The 25,717-nt window shown below is 41.8% G+C and overlaps 1 protein-coding gene across 1 annotated transcript in view; it reads right to left on the bottom strand.

Annotated features, from left to right (window-relative positions):
- Positions 1-1,036: 1,036 nt before the first annotated feature.
- NPAS2 (neuronal PAS domain protein 2) overlaps positions 1,037-25,717 on the bottom strand; it is a 204,606-nt gene continuing 179,925 nt past the window's right edge. The window contains exons 16-21 of the mRNA XM_073352007.1: positions 21,996-22,142; positions 11,930-12,124; positions 6,056-6,144; positions 5,493-5,585; positions 4,369-4,549; positions 1,037-2,230 (exon numbers count right to left, since the gene is read on the bottom strand). Of these exons, the coding sequence (XP_073208108.1) occupies positions 2,072-2,230; positions 4,369-4,549; positions 5,493-5,585; positions 6,056-6,144; positions 11,930-12,124; positions 21,996-22,142 (864 nt within the window). The 3' untranslated portion in view covers positions 1,037-2,071. The remainder of the gene's footprint in view (positions 2,231-4,368; positions 4,550-5,492; positions 5,586-6,055; positions 6,145-11,929; positions 12,125-21,995; positions 22,143-25,717) is intronic.

A 25,717-nucleotide genomic window follows, 5' to 3' on the forward strand; every position in this document is an offset into this window, starting at 1 on the left:
CATCAGCCCATCAGCGCAGTTGATCTGGAGTCAAAGAAGGAAGGGAGCATGGCCAGAGCACCTTGCATTCTGGTAATCCCTGCCAGTGCAGCAGCCCCCCGGCTTCAGTTGTAGCTAACATAACTTAGAGCAGGGGTTCTCAAACATATTTGATAGCCGCTATCCCCTCCCCTCCCGCCCTTTGTAGCTGTAGCATTTTATCCCTCCCCGCCACCTCCAGGTGCCTGACCAGCAGCCACTGCTCTCCATCTGCCCAGCTCTGAATGTGCACAGTAAGATTTTTTTTCCCCTAAAGCTTCTCATGCCCACTGCCCCTCCAAATACATTCTGCCCCCTCCCCCCAATTTGAGAACCTCTGGGTTAGGGCAGCCCTCGAGCTGCTCTAATTTATGGCAGAGGCAAAACAGTCTCTAGCTGTCTCCAGAATCAAGAAAGCCCTAACAAAGCTTTAAGCTACCTTTTCGTCTCCTACCCCAAGGCTCTGCCCCATAGTGTCTTGAGAATTTTAAGTGAAATGATATTTCCCAATGAGGAACTAGTTACCTATAGGTACAAGTTTAATGTTGTCTTTTGGGGCTCCCTAAAGCAGTATATTCTTGTTACCTTTGATGAAACAAGGAGAGGAACAGCTGTCAGAATAGGGTTTTTTTGGAAACAAACATCAAACATTTTGTAAGGTTACAGTGAGACTTTCAAGTCTAAATTGAGTTACATAGTTAAACAGCCATAGGAAGGAGAATGTGTGTAAATTCTGTAGTAAAGCTTTCCAGCTACTTTATTATGCTCCAGAGCAAATACAAATGTGCATTATTAAATGGAAAGAAAAAAATAATTTGAGGATGTATATAGCATGAGACAGTAGCTCCCTTCACAAAAATGTTACTAATTCATTAATTTATTACTAAATATTCACTCACAAAATAAATTAATAAAAAGCACAAAAAACTTTATACTTGTGAAATGAATTAATATTTCATATACAAAATAATTTCCACATAATTCCATATAATTTTATTTTATATAGAAATAGGTCATTATTACAACAGCTGTACAATACACTACTTTTTATTTTATAATTACATAAAATCTTTCTTAGAAACATAAAACATACAAAAAAGCGAAAAGTGCATTTTTTAAAGGAAAATTCAAATGTTATCATGAAAAAGATATGTGATAATTTGCAGCATCCCTAGTCATTGGGCCAAAACACAGTGCATATTTTTCAGATACTTGTTGCTATGACCATCTGTAAGTGGGCTGTTCATTTTGTAAAAGGACCCACTCTATATTATCAAAGAGTCTACTAGAATTCTGGAACAATACAGCTGCATGTTTGTGCTTATATTTTTAGTTCTCCTTTGCAGTCACAATTCACAGAGTAAACAGGAAACAGTCCAGTGTTTTTTGTTTTTAATCAAAAAGAGCAGGTAAGGTAAACTGCTTTAATCAAGGGGTATGGATTGTGTAGCATTTTTAACTGTGACTGGGCTTTCTGTTTAATTGGATGTACCAGTTTGGCCACCAGAATAATGAAACAAACCTCTCTTTATAGAAAGTGCCTAGGTTATATCTTCTGTGCAGTTGTGCAAAACAACAATAATAATCATAATAAAAATAATCTCTTGTTCTCTGCTCTATAGATTTTTGTTCCATTGCTTTTCTTACACAAAAGATGAACTGAAACAGTGTAGGCCAAGTACCTCATGTGTCTGTCCACAGTCTTTAGGAATCAGAGTGCTCTCAGAATGATGGACCAACAAGAATGTTCTCCTGCCGCACAGCAATCAGTGATGGAGTTTGCACAAGATAGCATTCGTGTTTATTTTACTCAGCCTGATGATACATAATATTGTCATGAAACAGTGCAAACTGAATCCAACTCCTTTTCTGTGGCACTGTCTGCTGCAGTCCACACTCTGTGGCCTGCTACTGCCATGGAGCTTTGAAATGAATGCATGTGCAAAAGTCAAAATTGTAGGTTCAAAGTAATTTCTTCTCTCCTGCCCCACGCGTCTATTGGTTATAGCTAATCGTGCATTGATTGTGCTGGTGTGGGACTCTATCATAGTGACTATGGTATATTTGATGATTCTGACAAGCTATTGGTTCTTCTTGAAGCAAGTGGCTGCTGCTGTGTATGATGGTATCCTATATTTCCTTGCTGTTGTGAGTAGGACGGCAGGAGCAAAGAATCTGGTTGCTCACTGTGTAAAGAACTTGGTGTCTGCACCTACAGATAAAAGAAAATTAATTTGCGTGATTTGATACAAAAGTTCTTACTAATGTGAAGGGTATTTTAGAAAATTATGAGTTTGCAGCCTTATTCTTAGGCTAAATATTTCAGAGGCTGTGTACCTGGTATTGTTAGCGTAGGTAATAGGGCCTGATCCTGCACCACTGAAGTCAATGGGAGTTCTAAAATTGACTTAAACGGGACTAGGATCTGTCTGATAGCACAGAAGTGGCTTTTCCATCAGTTTCAGTCTATAATATAGGTTTAATTCCAAGATTTTTGAAATCAGTGGAATTTTGCCATCGACTTCATTGGGTTTGGGATCAGGCTTTACAGGCCCAATCCATCTGAAGTTAAAAGGAAGACTCCTGTTGACTTCAATATGGGTTGTCTTCATTCCAAAGAATAAACCAATTAGCTGGTTCATATCACCTGGTTCTTTCAGGCAATCTGCCCCAATTCACACTCCTTGCTCCTTGAGGGGGAAATATGGGTTAAAAAAAAAAGTGGTTTATTTATTTAAATAGGGATTACTGTGAGAGAAGAAGAGCTATTCAGGGAGTCTTTATCCAGGGCCGGAAAAAAAGCATAAAGAGCACAGCACAGGAGCTGTTAGAGTCCATGAAACAAGATGAAATCCTTTGGAGGGCATATTAGATTTAGAAATTGGCTTTTGGCCTCAGTCTCTGATCAACCCATTTCCAGTCCAACCCAGCTGGAATACCAGTATATATATTCCTGAAATGGGTAGTTCTTTGTTCTGTGATGACTTATTTAATAATAACTATAATGCTTTGCTCTTCCATATCATCTTTCAGGATTTGTGAGCATTTTACAAACATTAATTACTACATACAACACTCCTGTACAGTAAAGTATCCTCAGGCCCATTTTGCAGATGGACAGCAATTAAACAGTTTGCCCAAGTCACACAGAGAGACAACGGCAGAGTTAGGAATAGAACCCCGGAATCCTGATACCTAGTCCCCTCTCTAATCATTGTATAACGTTCTGTTCCTCACCACTGTTGAAGTCCTTTGCCTGACATGCATCTAAAACTATTAAATAAAGTGAGCTGATGTTTCATATACAGTCATTTCCAGGGTTGCACTCAACTCAGTGGAAGTTGTAGACGTGAGCAGAGTGCAGAATTTGGCCTATAGGCTCCATTGTGCCTCTTTTCCCTTCTCTTGCAGTTTACCCGTTTCAGGCAACATTTTTCTGAAGACTTCAGTAAGAGGTGGACCTGAGAGTAAAATTTGGCCCTACATATTTAAAGTCTTTTAAAATTGTTAAAATTATATGGGACAAATACATTGATTATACCAGCACTTAAATCCAACCTTTTCCAAGCTAAATCTTGTCTTTTTACTTAATGTGCTGTTATGATAAAAATGTGACTATGTTAAAAGTAACACCTTCCTATTCATCATATCTGCTTCTGCTTTAACTCATATTTTCTTACTTTATTGCCACAAGTTTTTATTCCCATTAGCCCTGTAGCACCAATACAACTATGGTAGCTGGATTCTGTTTTGGCTTAGCACATCAGCAACAGCACTATCACCTAAGTTCCACCTTCAGAAACTTTCATGCAGAATGTGATGATGTAAAAGACAGTATATATAAAAAAAAAGCTGGATTTTCAGATCTCATTTCAAATTTGTGGTACTGGCAGTTAGAAAAATCATCTTTTGACTTGTAAACTGAGGAAATTTACTACAGAATCAATGAAACACTAAAGTGTAAGCCCATGATGACAATTTTCTGACTGTGATTTAAGTACATTTGGGTTTGTCGTATTAATTTTCCAATTTACAGTATTGGTATTTTTTTTTTTAATATTTTGACTTACCTTAATGCTTAATTGGTGTGTTTGAAAGGTTCACATAACATTTCCAGGTCCTTATTCAATTTCTATGACATTTGCAAAATTTAACATCTTCAGTAGAGAAATCTATGTAGCACATGCCCAGTCATGTTCCCAATGACGTTTATGGCAAAACTTCCACTGACTTTGGTGAGAGCATGGTCAGACCCCATTTGTTCCGCCATCTAAAGATCTTAAGTGCTTTCCTGCTTTGCATATTATGGACAGATACAAACTGTATATTGGCCTTTCTGTTCTAGCCCACCTGAAGGTAGCAATGCTGCTGCTGTTGCTGGAGTTGCAGAGGTTGCAGAGACGACGGCTGAGAAGGCTGTGATGCAGAAAACCCTGGATGTAACACTGCTTGTCCCATCAGCACTATAGGTGAACTGCTGCTGGAAGTCTGCAGCTCCAGACTTTGAAACAATTGTTGGTTTTGAGAATATCTATTTAAAAAAAATCAAGAATAAACTGTTGAAAACTCAGATGTTATGTCAGGGTACTAGGGCTAAAATCCTTATCCTTAAAATAGTGTCACTGGAACTTTAACGATAGGGACCTCAATTTCAAACCCCATCTGAAAGACACCACCTCCAGCTGCACGTTTCCCTGAACAATATGTTGAGGAACTGGTTAATTACTGACTCAGAGGGAAGAAAGCCAGCTAATGAATTATCAGCCTAAAATCCTGCATCTTTTTAGGTTTCCTGAGATCTCCGATTAACATAGGGTTCAGTTGTGAGCCACATCTGGGCCTGGTACAGATTATAAACCCTCCAGAACAAGGTCGGGGGAGGGAATGGGAGGGGGAAGAGATGAAGACCAGGGACAAGACTGTGAATGAGAAATTGAGCACGACTATGTTTCCCTCTTTGGTTTGAAAGGAACGAAAATTAATTTGGTTCATTTAGCAGATTCTCATGTAGCACCGAGATGTGGGCACCTGGTTCTTCTCTCACTTGCACTTGGGTAAATCAGGAGTAACTCCACTGATGTCAATGTGGTTAAACTGATGTCAGACAAGAGTGAGAGAAGAATCAGGCCCTAGCAATTCAAGGTGGGTCAGTACTGAAGCTGAGCTCAGATATTTAATATATTTCCATTTTGGTGGATCAGAAACTCAGCAGTGGGACAAGTACTAAATGTGAGAGAGAGAGGTCCATATTCTTGGCTTGCTAAAATCCCACTAGCACATTCTATTTCTCACAATAGTAATTTTAGACACTGAACCGACCAGAAAGGGTAAGATTAACCCTAGAAGCCTCTTACTCAAAGAGAATCAGAACAGTAATGCACTACTGATGTTTACTAGTACTGGCAGATCTCATTCTAAAAGGCCATGTGCTCTCAAAAGTCACTTCAGTGTTTTATTTTTCACAAGTAACATACTTAGCCTGGCGTCCAGCCACGCTGATATCTGAAGTGAGTCTTGAATTACAGGAACCAGGCATCATTGGCTGAATAGGCTGGCTGAGCAACAGTCTTCCACATGGAAAAGAGAACTAACATTACTGCATGAACATGTATTCCAAGTCACAATCTAGTTCTAGGTGATCTATTGATTTTTAACCCATTTTTCTTTCAAAGCATATGTATTTTCATTCTAGTGCAGTGATTTTCAGTGTTTTTTCATTGAACCCCTAAAAGTTTTGAATGGAGGTGCGGACCCCTTTGGAAATCTTGGACATAGTCCACAGACCCCCTACGGTCCACGGACCACAAGTTGCAAACCACTGTTCTGTGGTAACGACAACCTTTCGCGGACCCTTTAGACATAGTCTGCGGACCCCCTGGGTCAGCGAACATACGGTTCTAGTACCTTTCACTCCATGACTTGTTAACATACCTCACCCTCCTTAGTGTTCAGAATCCTCATTTATCATGTAGTAAAATGATAAATGGATAGCCTTTTTGTCAGGGCAGAAATGATTAATTTATTAAAAATCATTTACCTCAGTTGTCGGTCCTGGCTGAAATCTGGACTAGCATGACACTGGTTGCTATCCTGTGCTATAACAGCAGATGGAGCCATGTTCACAGCCTGTGGGAGCACAACGGAATTGGTAAATTGTGAAGCTAAGCTGCTGGATGAGTGACTGGTGTTCTGTGTTACTTGTGCACTTCTCATTGATTTCTGATCCGAGACCACAATTTTTAAAACACACACACACACACTCTCTCTCTCTCACTCACGATTTTTATTATGGCAGGGGATATATGAGCAAAACCTACAGTGTGTCATAGGAGGTACCCTTGTGATATACTCTGATTGAACTTCAGAATAGAAAGGGCTGTTTGGGCAGGAGAAGTGAATGACTGACATGTCCTGATCTGGTACGTTACAGTAGTTTTCCTGGAAGTCTGGGGGCAAACTGGGGTCTGAGAACAAGTGTACAGAGTGAGGACAGGAAAGACAGTGAAAGTAGACAAGGAAAGGTAAGTAATCCCTGACCAGTTTTTGGAGAAAGACTTAAAAATCACTTACTGTGATCACGTGACACAAGCATAGGAGGATGGCTGGGTCAGCATCTGTGCACCCAGGCACTCAGCCTGTGATCCAGGTTTTGAGAAGGAACTGTGTAACTGACCTCCTGGAGGGGAGCAGTCACACAGCTGACTTCTCAAGGACAGAGAAAGGGGTGGCAGAGGGTACCCCAAACCAGGTCCCAGTTAATCAGGATGCTATTCCTGATAAGTTTTTGGAAAGTAACTGTGTCTCTTTACATCAAGATGCCGCTCCAACGTCTGTAATAGCAGAGGAGTTGAGACCAGGAAATTGCCAGGTGGTAGTTTGTGAGAACGCAAATGACCCAACTGACAGAGAAGGGGGTGTTCTCCCCCAGGCTGGTGAAACACAGAGAGCAGTTATGGGAAAGCTGCTGGGAAAAAGTGAATCTGATCAAAGGGTAAACACACCTAGCCCAGAGAGCACAGATCACAGCCCTCTAGGGGGCAGGGAAGGACTCAGTGCTGGGAGTAGGAAATACAGGCTAATCCCAAAAGGGATGCTGGATTTCCTACATATGTACAGTCCTGGGGTTGGGAGACTGCCCCACAAAGGGCCAGCCAATGTGCAGGATCCCCCTGAACGCCTATCTTGCCAGACCCTGAGGCACCACAAAACCCTGTGGTGAGAAGCATCTAAGTTTGTAAGGACACTGAAAGTGTTAAGATCAGCTTAGAATGCGTTTTGCTTTTATTTCATTTGACCAAATCTGACTTGTTATGCTTTGACTTATAATCACTTAAATCTACCTTTATAGTTAATAAATCTGTTTGTTTATTCTACCTGAAGGGTGCATTTGGTTTGCAGTGTGTCAGAGACTCCCCTTGGGAGAACAAGCCTGGTACATATCAATTTCTTTGTTAAATTGACAAACTTATATAAGCTTATAGCGTCCAATGAGTATAACTGGACACTGCAAGACGGGAGTTCCTAGGGTTGTTTCTGGGACCGGAGATATTGGCTCGTGTCATTCGCTTGCAAGTAGCTGGGAGCAGCTTACATGCCAGATGCTGTGCGTGAACAGCCCAGGAGTGGGGATTCTCACAGCAGGGCAGGGTAAGGCTGGCTCCCAGAGTCAAGGATTGGAGAGGCCTAGCAGATCACTGGTCCAGGCAACACCAGAGGGGAACGTCACAATTACCCTCACATATGCACCACAACTATTTCACCATGTTTTATTTTACAGACTTTTCAGAGTATTTGACTCTGAAATCAGAGTACTGATTCAACAAAGCAGGCCCCGTAATTCTAAGAACCGGTTCTGGAAACACAGAAACCCCCAAGACAACACCAAAGCAAAATTAGAAGGGATCACCATTGTCATTAAAGCCCTGTGATGGGAATGAACCTTACTATGTACAGAAGGATTTTTTTCAGGGTGGAACGGATTTAAATCAAATTGATTTAAATCATTAGTCAGGAAGACTCAATTTAATCATGGATTTCTACATAAAAGTGCATTCTTATTGGTTGTTATAACCTTAATACATATTCTTCACAACTCAGAGATAGATGTAGGTTTCATTTTTAGAAGGTACATACTATACATTTTTAAAGTGATTTATTTTGAAAACTTTTCAGATTAGTTTTACAGCTATATCAGAAAATGAATGATTGTTTGGTTATTTCATTTACCAAAGGTAATCGAAGCAGGTATTTATGGAGTCATTGAGAGGTGAACTATCTCCAATTCAACAGGTTAATCATTAATATTTGGAGGATCTTCTAGGAGGAGAACACCAACAGACAGACATTTAAATTGTTTTATTTAACTAAAAAACAACGTTATGCATTCTGGATTTTTTTCTTCAACAGCAAATATAATATTTTAACAAAACAAGAATATGCATTTTTGAATTTAGTTAAACATTCACGTTTTTTAAAATCAGGTTTGTTTTTCTTAAAATTGTTTTTAACTAAAATGGTTAAATAAAATACAAAAAAAAATTAAATCAACTGTGTCAGCCAGGTCAACATGAGAAACTTAAAATATTGGCTTCTGCAGCTAACTCAGTCATCTTCACCTTCAATTTTCCTGTTTGTTCATAATCTGGAAAAGAAAAACAAGCTTTCCTGCTTTTTCAGGTCCCAAACGATTTCTCAATTTGGAATGAATTAGTCCAAAGGAAGAAAATATTCTTCCTACAGCGGCAGAAGAAGCTACTGCTGTTAAAAGTGAGATTATCACTTCAACAGTCTCTGAATCCAAGTACTTAAGTGACTTCCACCAGTTCACTTGTGTGACTTTCTTAAAAATATCATCAGCAAACATATATTTCTTGAATGGTTCACCCTTAGCTCTGAAGTTTATTATAGTTGGCATTATGGAAGGATGATTGCTGGATGTCCATGTCATAGCCAACTCCTCTTCTTCAGCAGTTAAGGTTTGACCCTGGTCCCAAATATTGAGACTATTTGCCAGAAAATGAGCTGGAGATCGTGCGTGTTCCATTTGTTTTTTTAATGCTTGTAATTTAACTCTGTCATTGCATATTTCGCTTTTTAAGCTCTCACTCAGTTCCTTCCAACTTTCAACAGCGTCCGCAATAAAACAGCTATTTCCCTGCATTTTGTTCAAGGCTACAGAAATAGGCTTCAGGGTGCTCAGCATGTGTTCAACATTTCCCTTAAGCCCAGTGTTGAGAACTGTGGCTGTGAGAGTGCCATCTCTTTTTTCACAATTTTGTTCACAAACTGTCATCGAATTAGGCCAGTTCTTGATACAGTGCTCAAAACAGCCCACTGCTGAGTTCCATTGCACGTCTTGAGGGAGAGTTAGCTTGGTTCCTCCCACTTTTTTCAGAGCAGCTACTGCAAAGTGGTGGTTTGGGCAGGATTTTGCAGTTTCAATAACATTACCCTTTATTTCTGGAACACTGAAGTCTTTGGCTAGGAGGTGCATCAAATGAGCACTGCAACCCTACGTTATTAGCTTGGGACTCTCTTCACTCTCTTCTAAATAATTTCTTCTCATCTTGGATACATTGGTAGCATTGTCTGTGACTTAGACATTTGAGGTTTTTTTCAGTTTGTTATCACTTTTACTGCTACTTCTTGTAAGTATTCTGCTTTCTGTGCATTTCCTGATGTATCAATTGTTTCTGTAAGGAAGACATTCCCGTCTTCTGTTGTCACACAAACACATGCAAGAGGATCATTGTGGACACTGCTCCACCCATCAAGACTCAGGTTAACAATTTCACCCTCTAAGACCTTTTGCACACTTCTCAATTTCTCTTTCATACACTTTATCCAGCAATTTGCCTGCGACATCTTCTCTGTTGGGTGGACTGTATCTTGGTCTTAATGACTGAACCAAGTTAATGAAGCATGGGTTCTCAGTCATACGGAAAGGAGGGTTTGCTGCATAAGCAAACTGGGCAATTTTTTCATCAATTACCTCTTTTTGTAATCTGCTGGTTCTTATCACAAACGTATCTATGGTTGTTTCTGGATGATGGAGATATTTTTTTCTTTTTGCTACAGGTGATATACTGTGGCTATGTGACACACATGATGTAATTGAAACACTATCACTGGCAGATAACTCTGAAACTACAGAAAATGATGGTGATCTTGAAGGTGGATACTCTTCAGAATCCTGCTTCAGAATGTTGAGGATGGATTCTCCTAAACAAAATAAGTCAATGCAGTTATTTAATTATTATTACCATACTGCTCATTCAGTATTACTCATTGCATTCACTGACATTCAGTATTACTTTAAAGGTGAAATCGTGAAAGGAAGATCTGCCTATTTCAGCTATTTTATTTTTTTTATCACAACTGCATCTAAAATAGTACCATAGAATAACAACTATATTTTTTGCTCAAACATGAGAATTCAAGAATAGTCCAGAAGGAAGACAGGCAGTCCATAAGAAAGAAGTATGAAATAAAAACATTTACCAACCTGAAGATCCTGCATATTCAGACATGTTCCTTTCATCATCTTCAGTGCAGCTTCCTCTTGAGAAGGAACACTTCTCATGATGTTGTTTCATTCGGGCAACCAGGCCTTGCATTTCTTTGTTTGCATTTTTCAAGCATGGCCGTCTTACCCACAGGTAAAGGAACTTCATTAAAATATTTCCAAACTGGGTCTCTTTTAAGGCCTACTGCCATTATAGGTTTTCCCTTCTAGTGAGAGAATGGTTTGGTAGATCTCAAATCAATGAAGGCTACATTCAGAAAGACCTCAAGACTTCTGGAAACAGTTTCACTGTCTGACGTCTGACGAAGTGGGTATTCACCCATGAAAGCTTATGCTCCAATACGTCTGTTAGTCTATAAGGTGTCACAGGACTCTTTGCTGCTTTTGAGCTATAATGTATCTTAATTAAAACTCTCTTTAGGTAGGTTTTTTCCTCAAAAAGCATTTTATCAAAAACATCTGATTTTTTTTATTTAAAAAAAAATCATTGATTTTTATCCACCCTGATTTATTTTTGATTGTAAACCATGGTAGCATTTTATTTTAATAGACTTGTTATAACACAGGGGCATGGGAGGTTAAGAGATACAACTGCTTTGAAAGTAAAGTTGTAAATGTGTTCACCGAATAGCAGTAGCAGGTTAACAGAAATAGGGGTTTGTGCTGGGATTATGCTGAAGAGAAACAATAGAAATGGAGAGAAAGTGCTGCAATAACGCAGAAAGATAGCTATGGTGAGCAGACTTGTAGAATCACAGCTCTCAGTTACTAATAGTTAGAGTTTAATTTTAATTAGTTTAAAATTATTTTTTTAATTTAATTAAATCTTAATTTTAATACAGTTTAATTTTATTTTTTTGGGCTGGACTCTGTTTCTCTTGTAAGATGGTGGTTTCAGTTCAGTTCCTTATGGGCAAGCCCCACACATCAACAATACACCATTATAACTGGCCATAAATAGGCTGTGTTGATGGTCTCAGGCCATGACTGACTGGGCGTTTCAGCGAACTAGCTACCAGGACAAGGTTAAAGCACTTTTTCGGGGCTGGAAAGGTTGCCCTGCTGTTGCAGATACTGCCAGTCTCTGTGGTTGTCAACCTGGCGCCTTTCATGAACAATAAAAGAAAAACAGGTCTCCACATATTCCCCTGTTTAAAACAGAAACAAGCTGGCTGCATAATGTTCCTGGTTTATATCTTTAAAAAAAAAATCAGATCTTAAAGTAAAAGTAGAAAGCTGTGGGAAGAAGCTTTTGTTTAGAAGGAAAGATAAAAAAGGCCACACATTTCTATTTACAATACTGATGTCATTATCTGTGATCTTTCAATAATGACTTCAGTGGCTTGTATCCACATTCATTTCTTTGTAATGAAATAATACGTTTACCTGGCTTGATATCACATTTGCCTCTCTTAATATTTGCTGGTTTGCTGGTTGGGAAGATGCAATTTGCCTTTGAAGTTGAGGACTGGGGATAAGCTGCTGCTGAGAAATGACCCTTGACCTCTGCTGTAGGTGCTGAGGATCTGGCTGCTGTATGTTGCTAAAGCTCAGGGACACTGTTGGCTGTTGTAAAAACATCTGGAAAAAAGAAGAGAACTTTTTTTCTTTTTCTTTGAAATAAGATATCATATCCTAAAAGGGAGATCATAATATTTCTTAATTAATTACCATTGTGCTATATTTAATTGTGAATCATATGCCCTTTTTAGAATATACATTGTGCAGTCTATTTTTTATTTTTTTTAAAGTATATTCACTGTTCATGAATGCTGCCCGAAGGCTGAAGTCCTCTCTACACACAGCAAAGCACAGGACTGTAGCAGCAGTTCAATGGGCATTAAGTCTGTTCTGGAGGGACCACCTGTGGGGATAGGAGAGTAATTCTGTGCCCATTCAATCCTTGGCCTCTCTTTTTAGCAAAGAAAGCTGAGGCTGCTTTCAAATTTGTCTCCGATAGTTCAACACCATAAAGGACTGTCTGGCTGAGTCTTTTTAATGATGTCACAGCCAGGCACAAGTTCCCAGTGTTGCATGGCTGGGCCCTTGTCACTGAAAAGATATGTATGGCTATGTCTACTCTACGGAGCCAATGTCAGCATAGTTATGCTGGCATAGCCCCCTAGCGTGGACACAGAGTCTCAAACTTCATTGCACTGCAACCCTTTTCTGACAACAAAAATTACTACACGACCCCAGGAGGGGGGACTGAAGCCTGAGCCTGCCCCAGGTGGGTGGGAGCAGGCAAAGCCAAACCCCAGGGCTTCAGGCCCAGGTGAGGGGCCTGTAACCTGAGCCCTGCTGCCCAAGGTGAAGCCTTTGGCCCCTGGTGGTGAGGCTCAGGCTTCACCTTCAGCCCCAGGCCCCAGCAAGTCTAATGCCAGCCCTGGCAACCCCATTAAAATGGGGGTGCGACCCACTTTGGGGTCCCAACCCACAGTTTGAGAACTGCTGTGGATTCTCAAACTAATAGAAAGAAACACCCCCTGCTCCTGCAATGATATCAGCTATATCGGCCGCAGCACTCTTCCCCCAACATAGCTGCATTTACACTGGGGGGTAGGTCAGCATAGCTATGCGGATCAGGGGTGTGGTTTGTTCATGCCCCTGACCAGCAGAGCTATGCCAACATAACTTTTAAATGTAGACCAAGCCTTAATAAACCGGTGAGCACTATACTTTGGTCTAACTTCCAGTCAGAGAACTATTTCCAGGTGTTACACCCAGCCAGGTCATGAGGGGCACTTAAAGTATTATGACAAAAAGCTAACAGAGCACCTGTTATCTACTCAGTGGTTCTGTAAACAATTTGACACTACTTATTTTACTGCAAAGTGATGCAGTCTTAAAAGTTGCAGTTTCTTTTGTTTTTCTAGGGGCTATTTCTTCTGCTACAGTAATGCAGAAAACAAAGTCATCATTTTAAATAGTATCTTATTAATGTTGCAAGTTGTCTTTGTAGTGTTTAAAACCTAGTCAGAGATTGACATGCCACATCAGAGGCTGCTTGACCAGTATATAGCAGAAGGCATTCTTGGGTCAGATTCTGATTTCACACCAGTTTTACACTTACGTAAAACTATTAACTTCAGTGGAGTTACTCATGATTTACCTTGGTTTAAGTGAAATCAGAATCTCAACTCCTTATCAGCCTCATGCCTCACAACACATCTGAGGTATGTCCAGTAAGGTACACCTTGTATTACCAATTCCCTAAACCATCATATCTCTTACACTTCCTTTTTGGAAAGACAACACACAGAGCTGACATGGTAAATTGTGTTTCCTTTGTGTAAGTATGTTTTGATGCATCGTGTAAGTACATATTTACCTAATTTTTAAAATACATATTATTTGTCCATTAAATTATGTTAGTTTCAAAATGTCTGTATTATTTTTATTGAAAAAAAGATCCACTCCCAACCTGACCTCTTTTATGCCAAGTTTTAGCTCAGAGAAAAAGTTACATTTGAATTACAAACCTCTAAATTAAAAGCAAGAAGTAAAGTAACTGTCCTTGTGGCAGTTTTTCTATAGGTCGAAGACACCTTCAAAAAAGTTTGTATTAAATACATAGGTCATGTAATGGAATTGTGACTGCTCACAGGAGGTCTGAAATTAGCTCATAGTGTTTTATATTTTGAAACATAGCTCATTAAAAGATGCTAAATTAATCTGGGGTTCTTAATCATCAGTTCAAAGGGCTTCACTAAAGAGAGGATCAGAACACTGGTCATGCAGGTGCAGTGGATATTTCAATTTGCTAGTAAAACTTAAAAACAAGAAAACATTATATACTTGGTACAACATTTACCAGTAATTTTTTCACAAAATGTTTAATTTATGGTAGCCCTATCTGGGTTCCTTTTAAATACAGTGATAGCACAGCATAAAAGAACTACTAAAATCTCACGAAGTAGAAAAAAACACTCCTCAGACTGAGCATATCCAAATAGATAAACTAGCAATGCCATCTCTGAACTGCATATAATGACATGTCTCAGGACTGTTTTGCAGAGTGCGAGGTCAGGAGAAGCATCTTGCAAATCCTTCTTAATTGGCCACCTTGTTAGCATTCTCAGCCAATCAGCCAAGGAGTGAATGGACATGGAAGCACAGCTGCTCTCTCATTCCTAGAGGGATTTCCTCCACCTCATACCTGAATCACATTGGCAAGGCAATGAGAAAGCTTGAACTGCCACTGTTTGACTCTCGCTGTTCCCTAGAAAACCAGAAATTTTTACCCTCCAGGTCTATCAAGCCAGCATCTTTTATCAATACTATCGTTTTGGTAAAATGGACATTGATGAAAGGCATAGGACTAAGAGCCAAAGATTCATTTACCTTCAAGAGACCGACTTGCAAATTATTCATGGGTACTGATGTTCTCATCTGTAATTCTAGCACGCTGGTCACATTCAGCCTTCTGCCTTTCTCTAGATGTGCTAGTCATTAACTAGACTATTTTTTAAATCTGGAGCAGGAACTGCATCCTTTCAGACATCTGAGATTACTGCTCCTGTACTTTCATTTGTCAGTAAAAGCAGTAAAAGAGACGTAATGGGTTTTTTAACACTTTTGTCCAAGGACCAGAGCCCTCCTGCTAGTTCATCTTTCATCACACAGGGCTCTTGGAAACAGTTACTAATACACAGTACTGGGCTCAACATCTCTCCAACTGAGAGAGTATTGCTTGGCTGACTTCTGCACTATAGTTCTGAAGATCCTGTGTATGAAATGAAAATAGGGCTAGTTTCTCCACAGAGCTATCTGTTATTCAGCATGGAAGGGTGAAAATGGGGAATGCCAGTGAGAGAGCTGAAGGGAGAAAGTAGAGGCTGTATTACAGGCTCCCTTCCTTCCAGGGAGCAGAAGGAAGTCCCTTCATGCTTACAACATGCAGCATGCTGTGTTCTCTATATGGCATATTCCACTCAAACAGATACAGAAATCTGTGTGATAGTAAATCCCCTCCATTTGCACCCAATTTTATGGGTACAATCAATGATGGACAGAGATAATCAAATTCAAACATCTCCCTACCTGACCTATGAAGTGCCACTTCCATTAACAGGACCTTCAAACGAATATCCCACCTTGTCCTTAAGTATGTGTGGCCTGAAGCCCTTGCAGATTCCGCACTTTTATTTGATGTGAGCTTCCCCGAGGCACTTTAAGCAGCTCATATGTGGATCACTCACTGGCATCGGCTTGTGACAGGAAGCACATGGTTTCAAACCAGGGGACCAGGGTATGCCCTGTCCCTGGGACAACGTCCCAGATGGGACCCTAGCTAACTAAGCAACTACAGCTAACTGAACTTATTTACAACAAGAATGAGTCCAAGAAAGTTCATAGAAAATAACACTAGGAAGCTTGCAATCACAGGAGACATCCCAGCAACCATCACAGGTGGTAAGAAGGAACTGAGAGGGCATGGGGCTGGCAGTGCCCCTTATACCGGCGCATGAGCTTGGGGTTCCAGGGCACACTAGGATACCACAAAGGGGACCAATCCCCAACTAAATCATCCCAGCCAGGGCTTTCTCAAGCCTGACCTTAAAATCTTCTAAGGAAGGAGATTCCACCACCCCCCTAGGTAACGCATTCCAGTGCTTCACCACCCTCCTAGTGAAAAAGTTTTTCCTAATATCCAACCTAAACCTCCCCCACTGCAACTTGAGACCATTACTCCTTGTTCTGTCATCAGCTACCACTGAGAACAGTCTAGATCCATCCTCTTTGGAACCCCCTTTCATGTAGTTGAAAGCAGCTATCAAATCCCCCCTCATTCTTCTCTTCCGCAGACTAAACAATCCCAGTTCCCTCAGCCTCTCCTCATAAGTCATGTGTTCTGGTCCCCTAATCATTTTTGTTGCTTTCCTCTGGACGTTTTCCAATTTTTCCACATCCTTCTTGTAGTGTGGGGCCCAAAACTAGACACAGTACTCCAGATGAGGCCTCACCAATGTCGAATAGAGGGGAACGATCACGTCCCTCGATCTGCTGGCAATGCCCCTACTTATACAGCCCAAAATGCCATTGGTCTTCTTGGCAACAAGGGCACACGGTTGACTCATATCCAGCTTCTCATCCACTGTAACCCCTAGATCCTTTTCTGCAGAACTGCTGCTTAGCCATTCGGTCCCTAGTCTGTAGCGGTACATGGGATTCTTCGTCCTAAGTGCAGGACTCTGCACTCGTCCTTGTTGAACCTCATCAGATTTCTTTTGGCCCAGTCCTCTAATTTGTCTAGAGCCCTGTCATAAATATAAAGGGAAGGGTAAACCCCTTTAAAATCCCTCCTGGCCAGAGGAAAAATCCTCTCACCTGTAAAGGGTTAAGAAGCTAAAGGTAACCTCGCTGGCACCTGACCAAAATGACCAATGAGGAGACAAGAAACTTTCAAAAGCTGGGAGGAGGGAGAAAAACAAAGGGTCTGTGTCTGTCTGTATGCTGCTTTTGCCGGGGACAGAACAGGAATGGAGTCTTAGAACTTTTAGTAAGTAATCTAGCTAGGTATGTGTTAGATTATGATTTCTTTAAATGGCTGAGAAAAGAATTGTGCTGAATAGAATAACTATTCCTGTCTGTGTGTCTTTTTTGTAACTTAAGGTTTTGCCTAGAGGGATTCTCTATGTTTTGAATCTAATTACCCTGTAAGGTATCTACCATCCTGATTTTACAGAGGTGATTCCTTTACTTCTATTAAAAATCTTCTTGTAAGAAAACGGAATGCTTTTTCATTGTTCTAAGATCCCAGGGTTTGGGTCTGTGGTCACCTATGCAAATTGGTGAGGATTTTTACCAAACCTTCCCCAGGAAGTGGGGTGCAAGGGTTGGGAGGATTTTTGGGGGAAAGACGTGTCCAAACTACGTTTCCCAATAAACCCAGATAAAGTTTGGTGGTGGCAGTGGAAATCCAAGGGCAAAGGGTAAAATTAATTTGTACCTTGGGGAAGTTTTAACCTAAGCTGGTAAAAGTAAGCTTAGGAGGTTTTCATGCAGGTCCCCACATCTGTACCCTAGAGTTCAGAGTGGGGAAGGAACCTTGACAGGCCCTCTGTATCCTATCCCTACCCTCCAGCAAATCTACCTCTCCTCCCAGTTTAGTGTCATCTGCGAACTTGCCGAGGGTGCAATCCACACCATCCTCCAGATCATTAATGAAGATATTGAACAAAACCGGCCCCAGGACCGACCCTTGGGGCACTCCGCTTGATACCAGCTACCAACTAGATAGACATGGAGCCATTGATCACTACCCGTTGAGCCTGACAATCTAGCCAGCTTTCTATCCACCTTATAGTCCATTCATCCAGCCCATACTTCTTTAACTTACTGGCAAGAATACTGTGGGAGACCGTGTCGAGAGCTTTGCTAAAGTCAAGGAACAACATGTCCACTGCTTTCCCCTCATCCACAGAGCCAGTTATCTCGTCATAGAAGGCAGTTAGATTAGTCAGGCATGACTTGCCCTTGGTGAATCCATGCTGACTGTTCCTGATCACTTTCCTCTCCTCTAAGTGCTTCAGAATTGATTCCTTGAGGACCTGCTTCATGATTTTTCCAGGGACTGAGGTGAGGCTGACTGGCCTGTAGTTCCCAGGATCCTCCTTCTTCCCTTTTTTAAAGATGGGCACTACATTAGCCTTTTTCCAGTCGTCCAGGATCTCCCCCGATCACCATGAGTTTTCAAAGATAATGGCCAAATCACCCCTTCTCCATTACCCCAATCTCCCCCCACCCCCAGTCTGTCCTTCAGTGAGCACTCCAAGCCAAGGCATCTAACAAAGGCCTGTTTCAATCAGTGTTCGAAGTCTAATGGATCAGCATTGCCTAACATGAGTCTCTCCATGACACAGCAGCTAGTTCCAACTGGCTCTTGCCAGAGCTCTTAAAGGTGCAGTTCTCCACAACTCCCAGCGAATTGCCAGTTTACTCTCCAATCTTCCCACCACACAAGTCTCCCTCCACAGGGGATGTTTGCACTGCAGCTGGAGGTGTGATTTCCAGCTTGAGCAGATGTACGTGTGCTAGCTTTGATCCAGCTAGTGTGCTAAAAATAGTAATGTAGCCACAGTGGCGCCGGCAGTGGGAGGTGATAGCAGCCTGAGTACGTACCAAGGATCTTGGACAGGATTGTACTTCAGCAGAAAGCCCATGTTGCCACCCGTGCCACCGCTGCTACACTGCTATTTGTAGCACACTAGCTTGATGCAGTCTAGATACACCCTTACTCAGCTGGAAAATGGTCAGTGCTGATGTCAGAGTGCTCCCAGCCCTCAAATGCTCTGAGTCAGAGGTGGGCAAACTACAGGCCACTTCCGGCCCGCAGGACCCTCCTGCCCGACCCCTGAGCTCCAGGCCCAGGAGGCTCACCCCCGGCCCCTCCCCCACTGCTCCCCCTCCCTCCGCAGCCTCAGCTCACTGCACCGCCGGCACAATGCTCTGGGCAGTGGGGCTGCGAGCTCCTGGGGCAGCGCAGCTGCAGAGCCCGGCCTGACCCGGTGCTCTGTGCGGCGCGGTGGCATGGCTGGCTCCAGCTGGGCAGCGCAGCTGTAACGCCGCCAGCCACCAGTGCTCCAGGCAGCGCGGTAAGGGGGCAGGGAGCGGGGGGTTGGATAGAGGGCAGGGGAGTTTGGGGTGGTGGTCGGGGGTGGGGGTGTCGTTAGGGGTTGGGGCGCTCAGAGGGCGGGGAATGGGTGGGCGTTTGAATGGGTGCAGAAGTCCTGGGGGTGCAGTCAGGAAGGAAGGGAGGTTGGATGGAGTGGCGGGGGGCAGCCAGCGGTAGGGGTTCCAGGGGCAGTCAGGGAAAAGGGATGGTTGGATGGGGCAGGGGTCCCGGGGGGGGCAGTCAGGAATGAGAGGAGGGGTTGGATGGGGCATCAGGGGGCAGTAAGGGTGGGGGTTCTGGGGGTGTTCAGGGGACACGGAGCAAGGGGGGGTGGATGAGGCAGGGGTCCCGGTGGGGGGGCATCAGGGAGTGAGAAGCGGCGGGGGAGGGGAAGGGGAATAGGGGGCAGAGGCTGAGCCACGCCTGGCTGTTTGGGGAGGCACAGCCTCCCCTAACTGGCCCTCTATACAATTTCCGAAACCCGATGTGACCCTCAGACCAAAAAATTTGGCCACCCCTGCTCTGAGTGTTGCTCCTCCAGCTGTTGCTTTGCCCTGGGGGAAGTACAAAGGCATCTGTGCCATGGTTACTGGTGGCGTAGCCACTGGAGGGATGTGCCCAGAAGAGCTCAGTCCTGTGCTCTGGAGGTGAAATTTTAGGCTCCACGCTCACCAGCTGCTATTCTGCTGCCTGGCTCCAATGTGAATCTCTTCCTTCAGGGCTGGCCCTTGTGGGAGGCTATGGAGGGTCTGTGCCCCACATGGCTGATGAGGGGACAGAGGTGGGCAAAGCATGGCTGAGAGCACAGTAAAGATTCTGCTCTACCATCGTACAGCAGAACCAAATGAGAAACAAACCACCCAGGCAAGAAATTATTCAGAGCTGGACTGGCAGGCCAAAGCATCCTGGGTAAGATCTGTGGAAATAAAACCTTTGTGGCCAGTTCCAGGGTATTGAAAATACATGCCGTTTGGTCTAGTCTAGCATATCCTCCACTGAGGGACCGTATGCCAGTGGTATAAATTAGAGAGCAATTCAGCATCTTTAAACTTATGCTGGGGCTGGGCAGCATAGGATTGGGGTAATTTTTTAGTTCAGGGTTCCACTGCCCTTTAATCCCCTCAAAACAGGCACCCAGACGGCCTCCGTGTTCTCTGTGCTTGGTCTCTGTGGGCACAGTTGAGAATCTGGCCCATGGTCTTTTGGTTACCACAATCTTCCTCCTCTCTGTGAAGGTATCATCTTGTGTATTGAAAAATTCTAGTGAAAATAGTATCAATTTCCCATATTTGAGGAAACCATGTTGGGATCTTCCACTTTTTTCTAAATTATGCAAACACTGGATCAGTGCATATGAATATTTAAGACTTGAGCATGAGAGAGTAATGCAATGTGCCCAATTACAGGGAGAAAGGGAGATCATCCTTTTGCTATGTATAGTAACAACAGCTTTCAGAAGTGTGCTAGGATTCTGAACTAAGAGACCAGTTAATTGCAGAGAGGCTTTCATTTCCCATTTATCAAAATCAAGGCACTGGAAGATGTACACGGATATATGTCTTCCTATATGTTTGTGCAGTTCCAAGGACAATGGCCTTCAGTCCTGGATGGGGCTTGTGGTTGCTATGTTACTATATTTACAACAACAAAAACATCACCACCATAGATTCTAAATGGAATGACTTAAGTAACAGGATTTCTGATATGGGACTATTAACCTCTTAATCACAGAAACCTACAAACTTATTTATTTAATGTGTGACATTGTATGAAGTGATTTTTTATAGATGCTGACTATGAGTGAAATCCAAAACTCCCATTGACTTCAAGAGGGCCAGGATTTCACCCTGTATGTTTACAATGCTACTTGGCTATTAATTGATTTTGTGATGTGAGTTTGGGGTTTGTGTGTCCATAATCCTATCAATATGATAATCAGAATGGGACAAATTCATCCCCAGTGCAACACCAATACCGAGGATGATTTGACCCAATATTCTTAGTTAAATTATCAGGAAGATAGCAGTAATTCCTCCTCCAGAAACAATCTGAGATGCTGGGCAATGTCTCCACTAGTAGTTAATGATACGTGAGTTGTACGGTATTGTTTATATAGTATAGTAGATACAGGTAAAGATAAGACGCCCAGGTCCAATGAAGTTTCAGTCTGAAGGCAAACACAAACTGGGGTGTGCACTTTATAGATGGAAGATTTTGTGGGACAGGTGGTTTCTTCAGCAGTTTTTTGGAGGCCAGGGAAGGTGTTTGGCAAATGTTATTTGTGATGCACTTCCAAGAGGGGAAGGTGGCATGCAAGTAGTCACAGATTTGGGAGTGAGTGAAAGAGACAAGCTTGGGTGGAGCATATGCAGGGTTTGGAGTGCAGAAAAGTAGGGAAGGGATATAGGCAGACGCAGAGCTGTTCAACTTGATACTGAGGACTAGTAGCTCTAACTTGAAGCAAAAAGTGAATAGAAGCTAGTGAAATGAAGACCCCATTAAGCAGTGGTGATTTCATTGTCACAGCCTGAACACCCTTCGATGAGAATGGCTCATTCTGAAGTCTCAGTAGATTAAAATACTCCCATATATGAAAAACTAATCTGAAAGACCACCAGCCCTTCCATTTCTTCTTGTGACTGCTGGGACAAGCCCTCCTATACAGACAGCCCTTAGCATGTCTTGATTTTTGTGTCTGACAGGCTCCTGAGGAATTAGTTTTCTCAAGTTTAGATTTCTTAGACTCTGCAAATAAAATGAAAACAGCCCACACTAAGAAATACAGAGTCTGAAAACGGTCTATTTGCCTCTTGTGATGACACTGACATTACTCACCTGTATACTGGAATCTTGGACCAAGCAGAGCTGTTCCTGTATTTTATGGAGCTCTTCCTGCTGCCACCGAATGTTGGCCTGCAGGATCCGAGTTCGCTGCTCCAGCTGTTCCTTGATCGTCTGGAACATGTTAAATTGTGCTGAGAACTTAAAAAGAGAAAACAACCATGTCTCTTTCTTGTCATTATGGTAAGAATTGTGCTCTGTGCTATTGTATTCTGTACGTAGTGCTTGGTTTCTTGTTTGCAAAATGAAGTCAAAATATATTTTTTATATATGCTAACATCTGGACAATCTTCTTTTCTATTTTTCATCTCAGGCATATCTGTTCAAGTGATAGAGCTTCATCGATATTACCCCAGATTACATTGATCTCCTCCTGAAGGTGGTTCTTTGTTATCTTATTAATCATCAGATGGTACTTTAGTACTTAAGTCTAGACAGATTCACTGACATCAATGGTGACATTTCTAACCGTAATTTGTATGTGATTGAAAAAGGGGTCTATAAAAGATCCATAGATTGTAACACAGCTTGGGACAGGATGAGTGGCAGACTGAACCCCAGTATTGATGAGCATCACCTTTTTCTGTTTGTTGCTCTGTGATCTTAGATGCCTTATTTTTGATTAGTAAATCAAACTGAGCCTGACCATTTGATAGAACCCATTCTTTACAGTTCTAAGGGGGGGGGGGGAGAGGAGGAGGAGACTCAAAGGGCAGTCTGGTATTGGTGAGTCTGTACGGCATATTGGATTTCAGTGGAGCTATGCTGATATACCAGCTGAGGATCTAGCCTATCATATTGAGATTTCATTCACAGAACTGCTTCACTTTAAAGCAGTTCCATATATGAAGGAAAATACCTCCTCCCCCATATTCTCTCCAGCAAATATCCGAATTATCCATGTAAACTTTCTGAAGGGGAGAAGTGAAGAAAACTTTAAAATTATTTTCCTTTGTATTTACACATATAGAAGAGGAGGTAACTTTCCACCAAATCAAAGGTCACTGTTCAGAGAGATTTCCTTGCCCCAGCAGTCCTCCCATCTTCTCATCTTCATTTAGTATGTTCTATGTTGAGATTAGTTGGCAAAGGTCAGAAATTGGAATATTGGGACATCCCACTTTCAGTTGCTGTGAGAGATCTCTGGTCTCCACGCTGACTTCAGCAGGAGTGGGGAGTGCCCAGTGCCTTGCAGGATTGTTAACTGAAGGTAGGCAAATATTGAACCATGTGTTAAGTTGAGTTTTCCCTATGGCATTGGTATCCAGAACATTTTTGCCTTTCAACAATAGCCCCATCACATTAAATCCAGCACCTCTGCTCAACTCGAAAACAAACTTGATATTCCTTTTAGGGTATGTCTATACTATCTGCCGGCTCGACGGGCAGCGATCAATCCAGCAGGGGTTGATTTAGACGTAATAAATCGACCGCCGAGCACTCTCCGGTCAACTCTTGTACTCCACGGGAGCGAAAGGCACGGGTGGAGTCAATGGGGGAGCATCAGCAGTTGATTCACCGCAGTGAAGACACCACGGTGAGTAGATCTAAGTACGTCGACTTCAGCTACATTATTCACGTAGCTGAAGTTGCATAACTTAGATTGATCCCCACCGTGTAGACCAGGCCGGACAGGGCTAGCTCTAACTCTTATTCTATCCCAAATAGAAAATATTAACCTGACTCATGGGTGAGTGAAAACCCTCTGTTTGGAGTATAAGATAAGTGGCTCCAAAAGAGCATCAAACTCCACTTGCTCAAGCCTGACCCAATGTTTCTCTGGATCCCCTTGGTACTATGCCATTACGGAACTATGCTATCCAGCAGTACATGATTGGATTAGGCAAAGATAATCCCTGCTCCACCATGGATCTATAGAGGTGGGTTTGTTTTTTAAAACTAACTTGTGGAAACTAGTTCCCGCATATGAATTCTATTACTGAGGCTTGAAACTCCTCTCAGTCCTTAAAAGACACCTCTTCTATCAGACAGTTTTGAAAGAAAAAACAATTTTAGGCAAATGGTTCATTCTGACTGTCTAACCAGGTTATAAAATACTCATTCCAATTTATATGGACTTTTTTTAGATGCTTTGGAAAAGGAATGTGATTTTCCTCAAATAATTTTCTAATAAGAAATAATTTGTATGCCTAGATATTAGTTTTAAATTTGTTGTGCAAAGTAAAAGCCAAAAGACGTTGCTTCTGATGGAAATAAATTATTAGCATTATTTTTATTCAGCATGTTCTCATATTTAGCTAGATTTAGCTAGATTAGCTAGATTTTAGTATTTCATTCCATATTTTCCTCTTTGTGTTTCTTCTTTTACTAGCACATTTAAACAAAAACAATTAGCTGGTTTGTTAAACATATGTCACTAAGGGCAGAAGTTTAGAAACACTTTTTTTTTTTTTGTTCAATTAATCTTTCTGCAATCCTGTGATTCTGTGTAGAAAACAGAGTTATACTACAGCCTAGCAATGGCACCTACCAGGAAAAGGTTCCATTGTTTTCCTATGAGGATAGGTGAGCAGCCTTGAACCTGTACCTTACAATATTTACCTCAAGATCTGTTCAAGTAATTAGGAAACAAGCTGTAAACTTACAACAAATGACAGAGCTTAACTCAAGGCATTCCACATACTACTCTAACCATTCTAACTATTTCACTCCATGCATCTGAAGAAATGGGTTTTTTACCCAGGAAAGCGTATGCCCAAATAAATCTGTTAGATTTTAAGGTACCACCGGACTCCTTGTTGTTTTTATTCTAACTCTATGATCAGTGCCTGATTAAATTACTGATCATCTTCACTTTAACAATTCTAAGTTTCTGTGGTGTACTCAGAAAAGTGAAAAACACAAAATACCAGCTTTCCAGACAATAATAAATAACAAATATGGCTAAATGTGAAAGACCAAATCTGTGAGATATTTGGATGCAGCTTATCATCATTTTGTTCACGATTTCGTGTGTTAATATGAAAGACAGCAACACTTTCTACTCTTTCTTTCTGCCTTTTTAGTAACATCTGTGCATTCTCAGGCACAATAATGACTATTATTCATTCATTAGCATGCACTGTGTTTTGGTGGGATTTTTTTAGTGCATTACTGTGAAAAAGACAAATCAATTAATATGTTAATAGATAGGATTTTGTTTTTTAAGATGATCATTTACTTTCAAACTACATTCAGTCATAATTGTGGTTTAGATTTCATTTTAAAAACCATAGGCTAACAAGCAGGTCAGACATAACACTGTATTTAGGCCAGGACAAAAATATATGTTTAAAATAAAGTCCTCATAGGCAAAGCATTTAGAGTATGTCTACGCTGCAAAAAAATCCCCTGTGACAGTGAGTCTCCAAGCCCAGGTCAACCGACTCTGGCTCCTGGGGCTTGTGCTGGCAGGCTAAAAATAGCACTGCAGACGCTCGGGTTGCAGCCTGGGCTCTGAGCTCCTTCCCCTTTGTTGCGTCTGAGAGTCCAGGCTCCAGCTCAATCATCTACACAGCTATTTTTAACCTCACAGCGAGAGCGTGAGTCAGTTGACCTGAGCTCTGAGACTTGTTGCCACGGGGTTTTTTTGGTGTGTAGACACATACCTTTGCACATAAGCCATGTACATTGGTCAAACTGGACAGTCTCTGTGTAAAAGAATAAATGGACACAAATCAGATGTCAAGAATTATAACATTCATAAACCAAAAAGA

This window comes from Lepidochelys kempii, chromosome 1 (genome assembly GCF_965140265.1).
Source record: "Lepidochelys kempii isolate rLepKem1 chromosome 1, rLepKem1.hap2, whole genome shotgun sequence".
In the NCBI taxonomy this organism is placed as follows: domain Eukaryota; kingdom Metazoa; phylum Chordata; order Testudines; family Cheloniidae; genus Lepidochelys; species Lepidochelys kempii.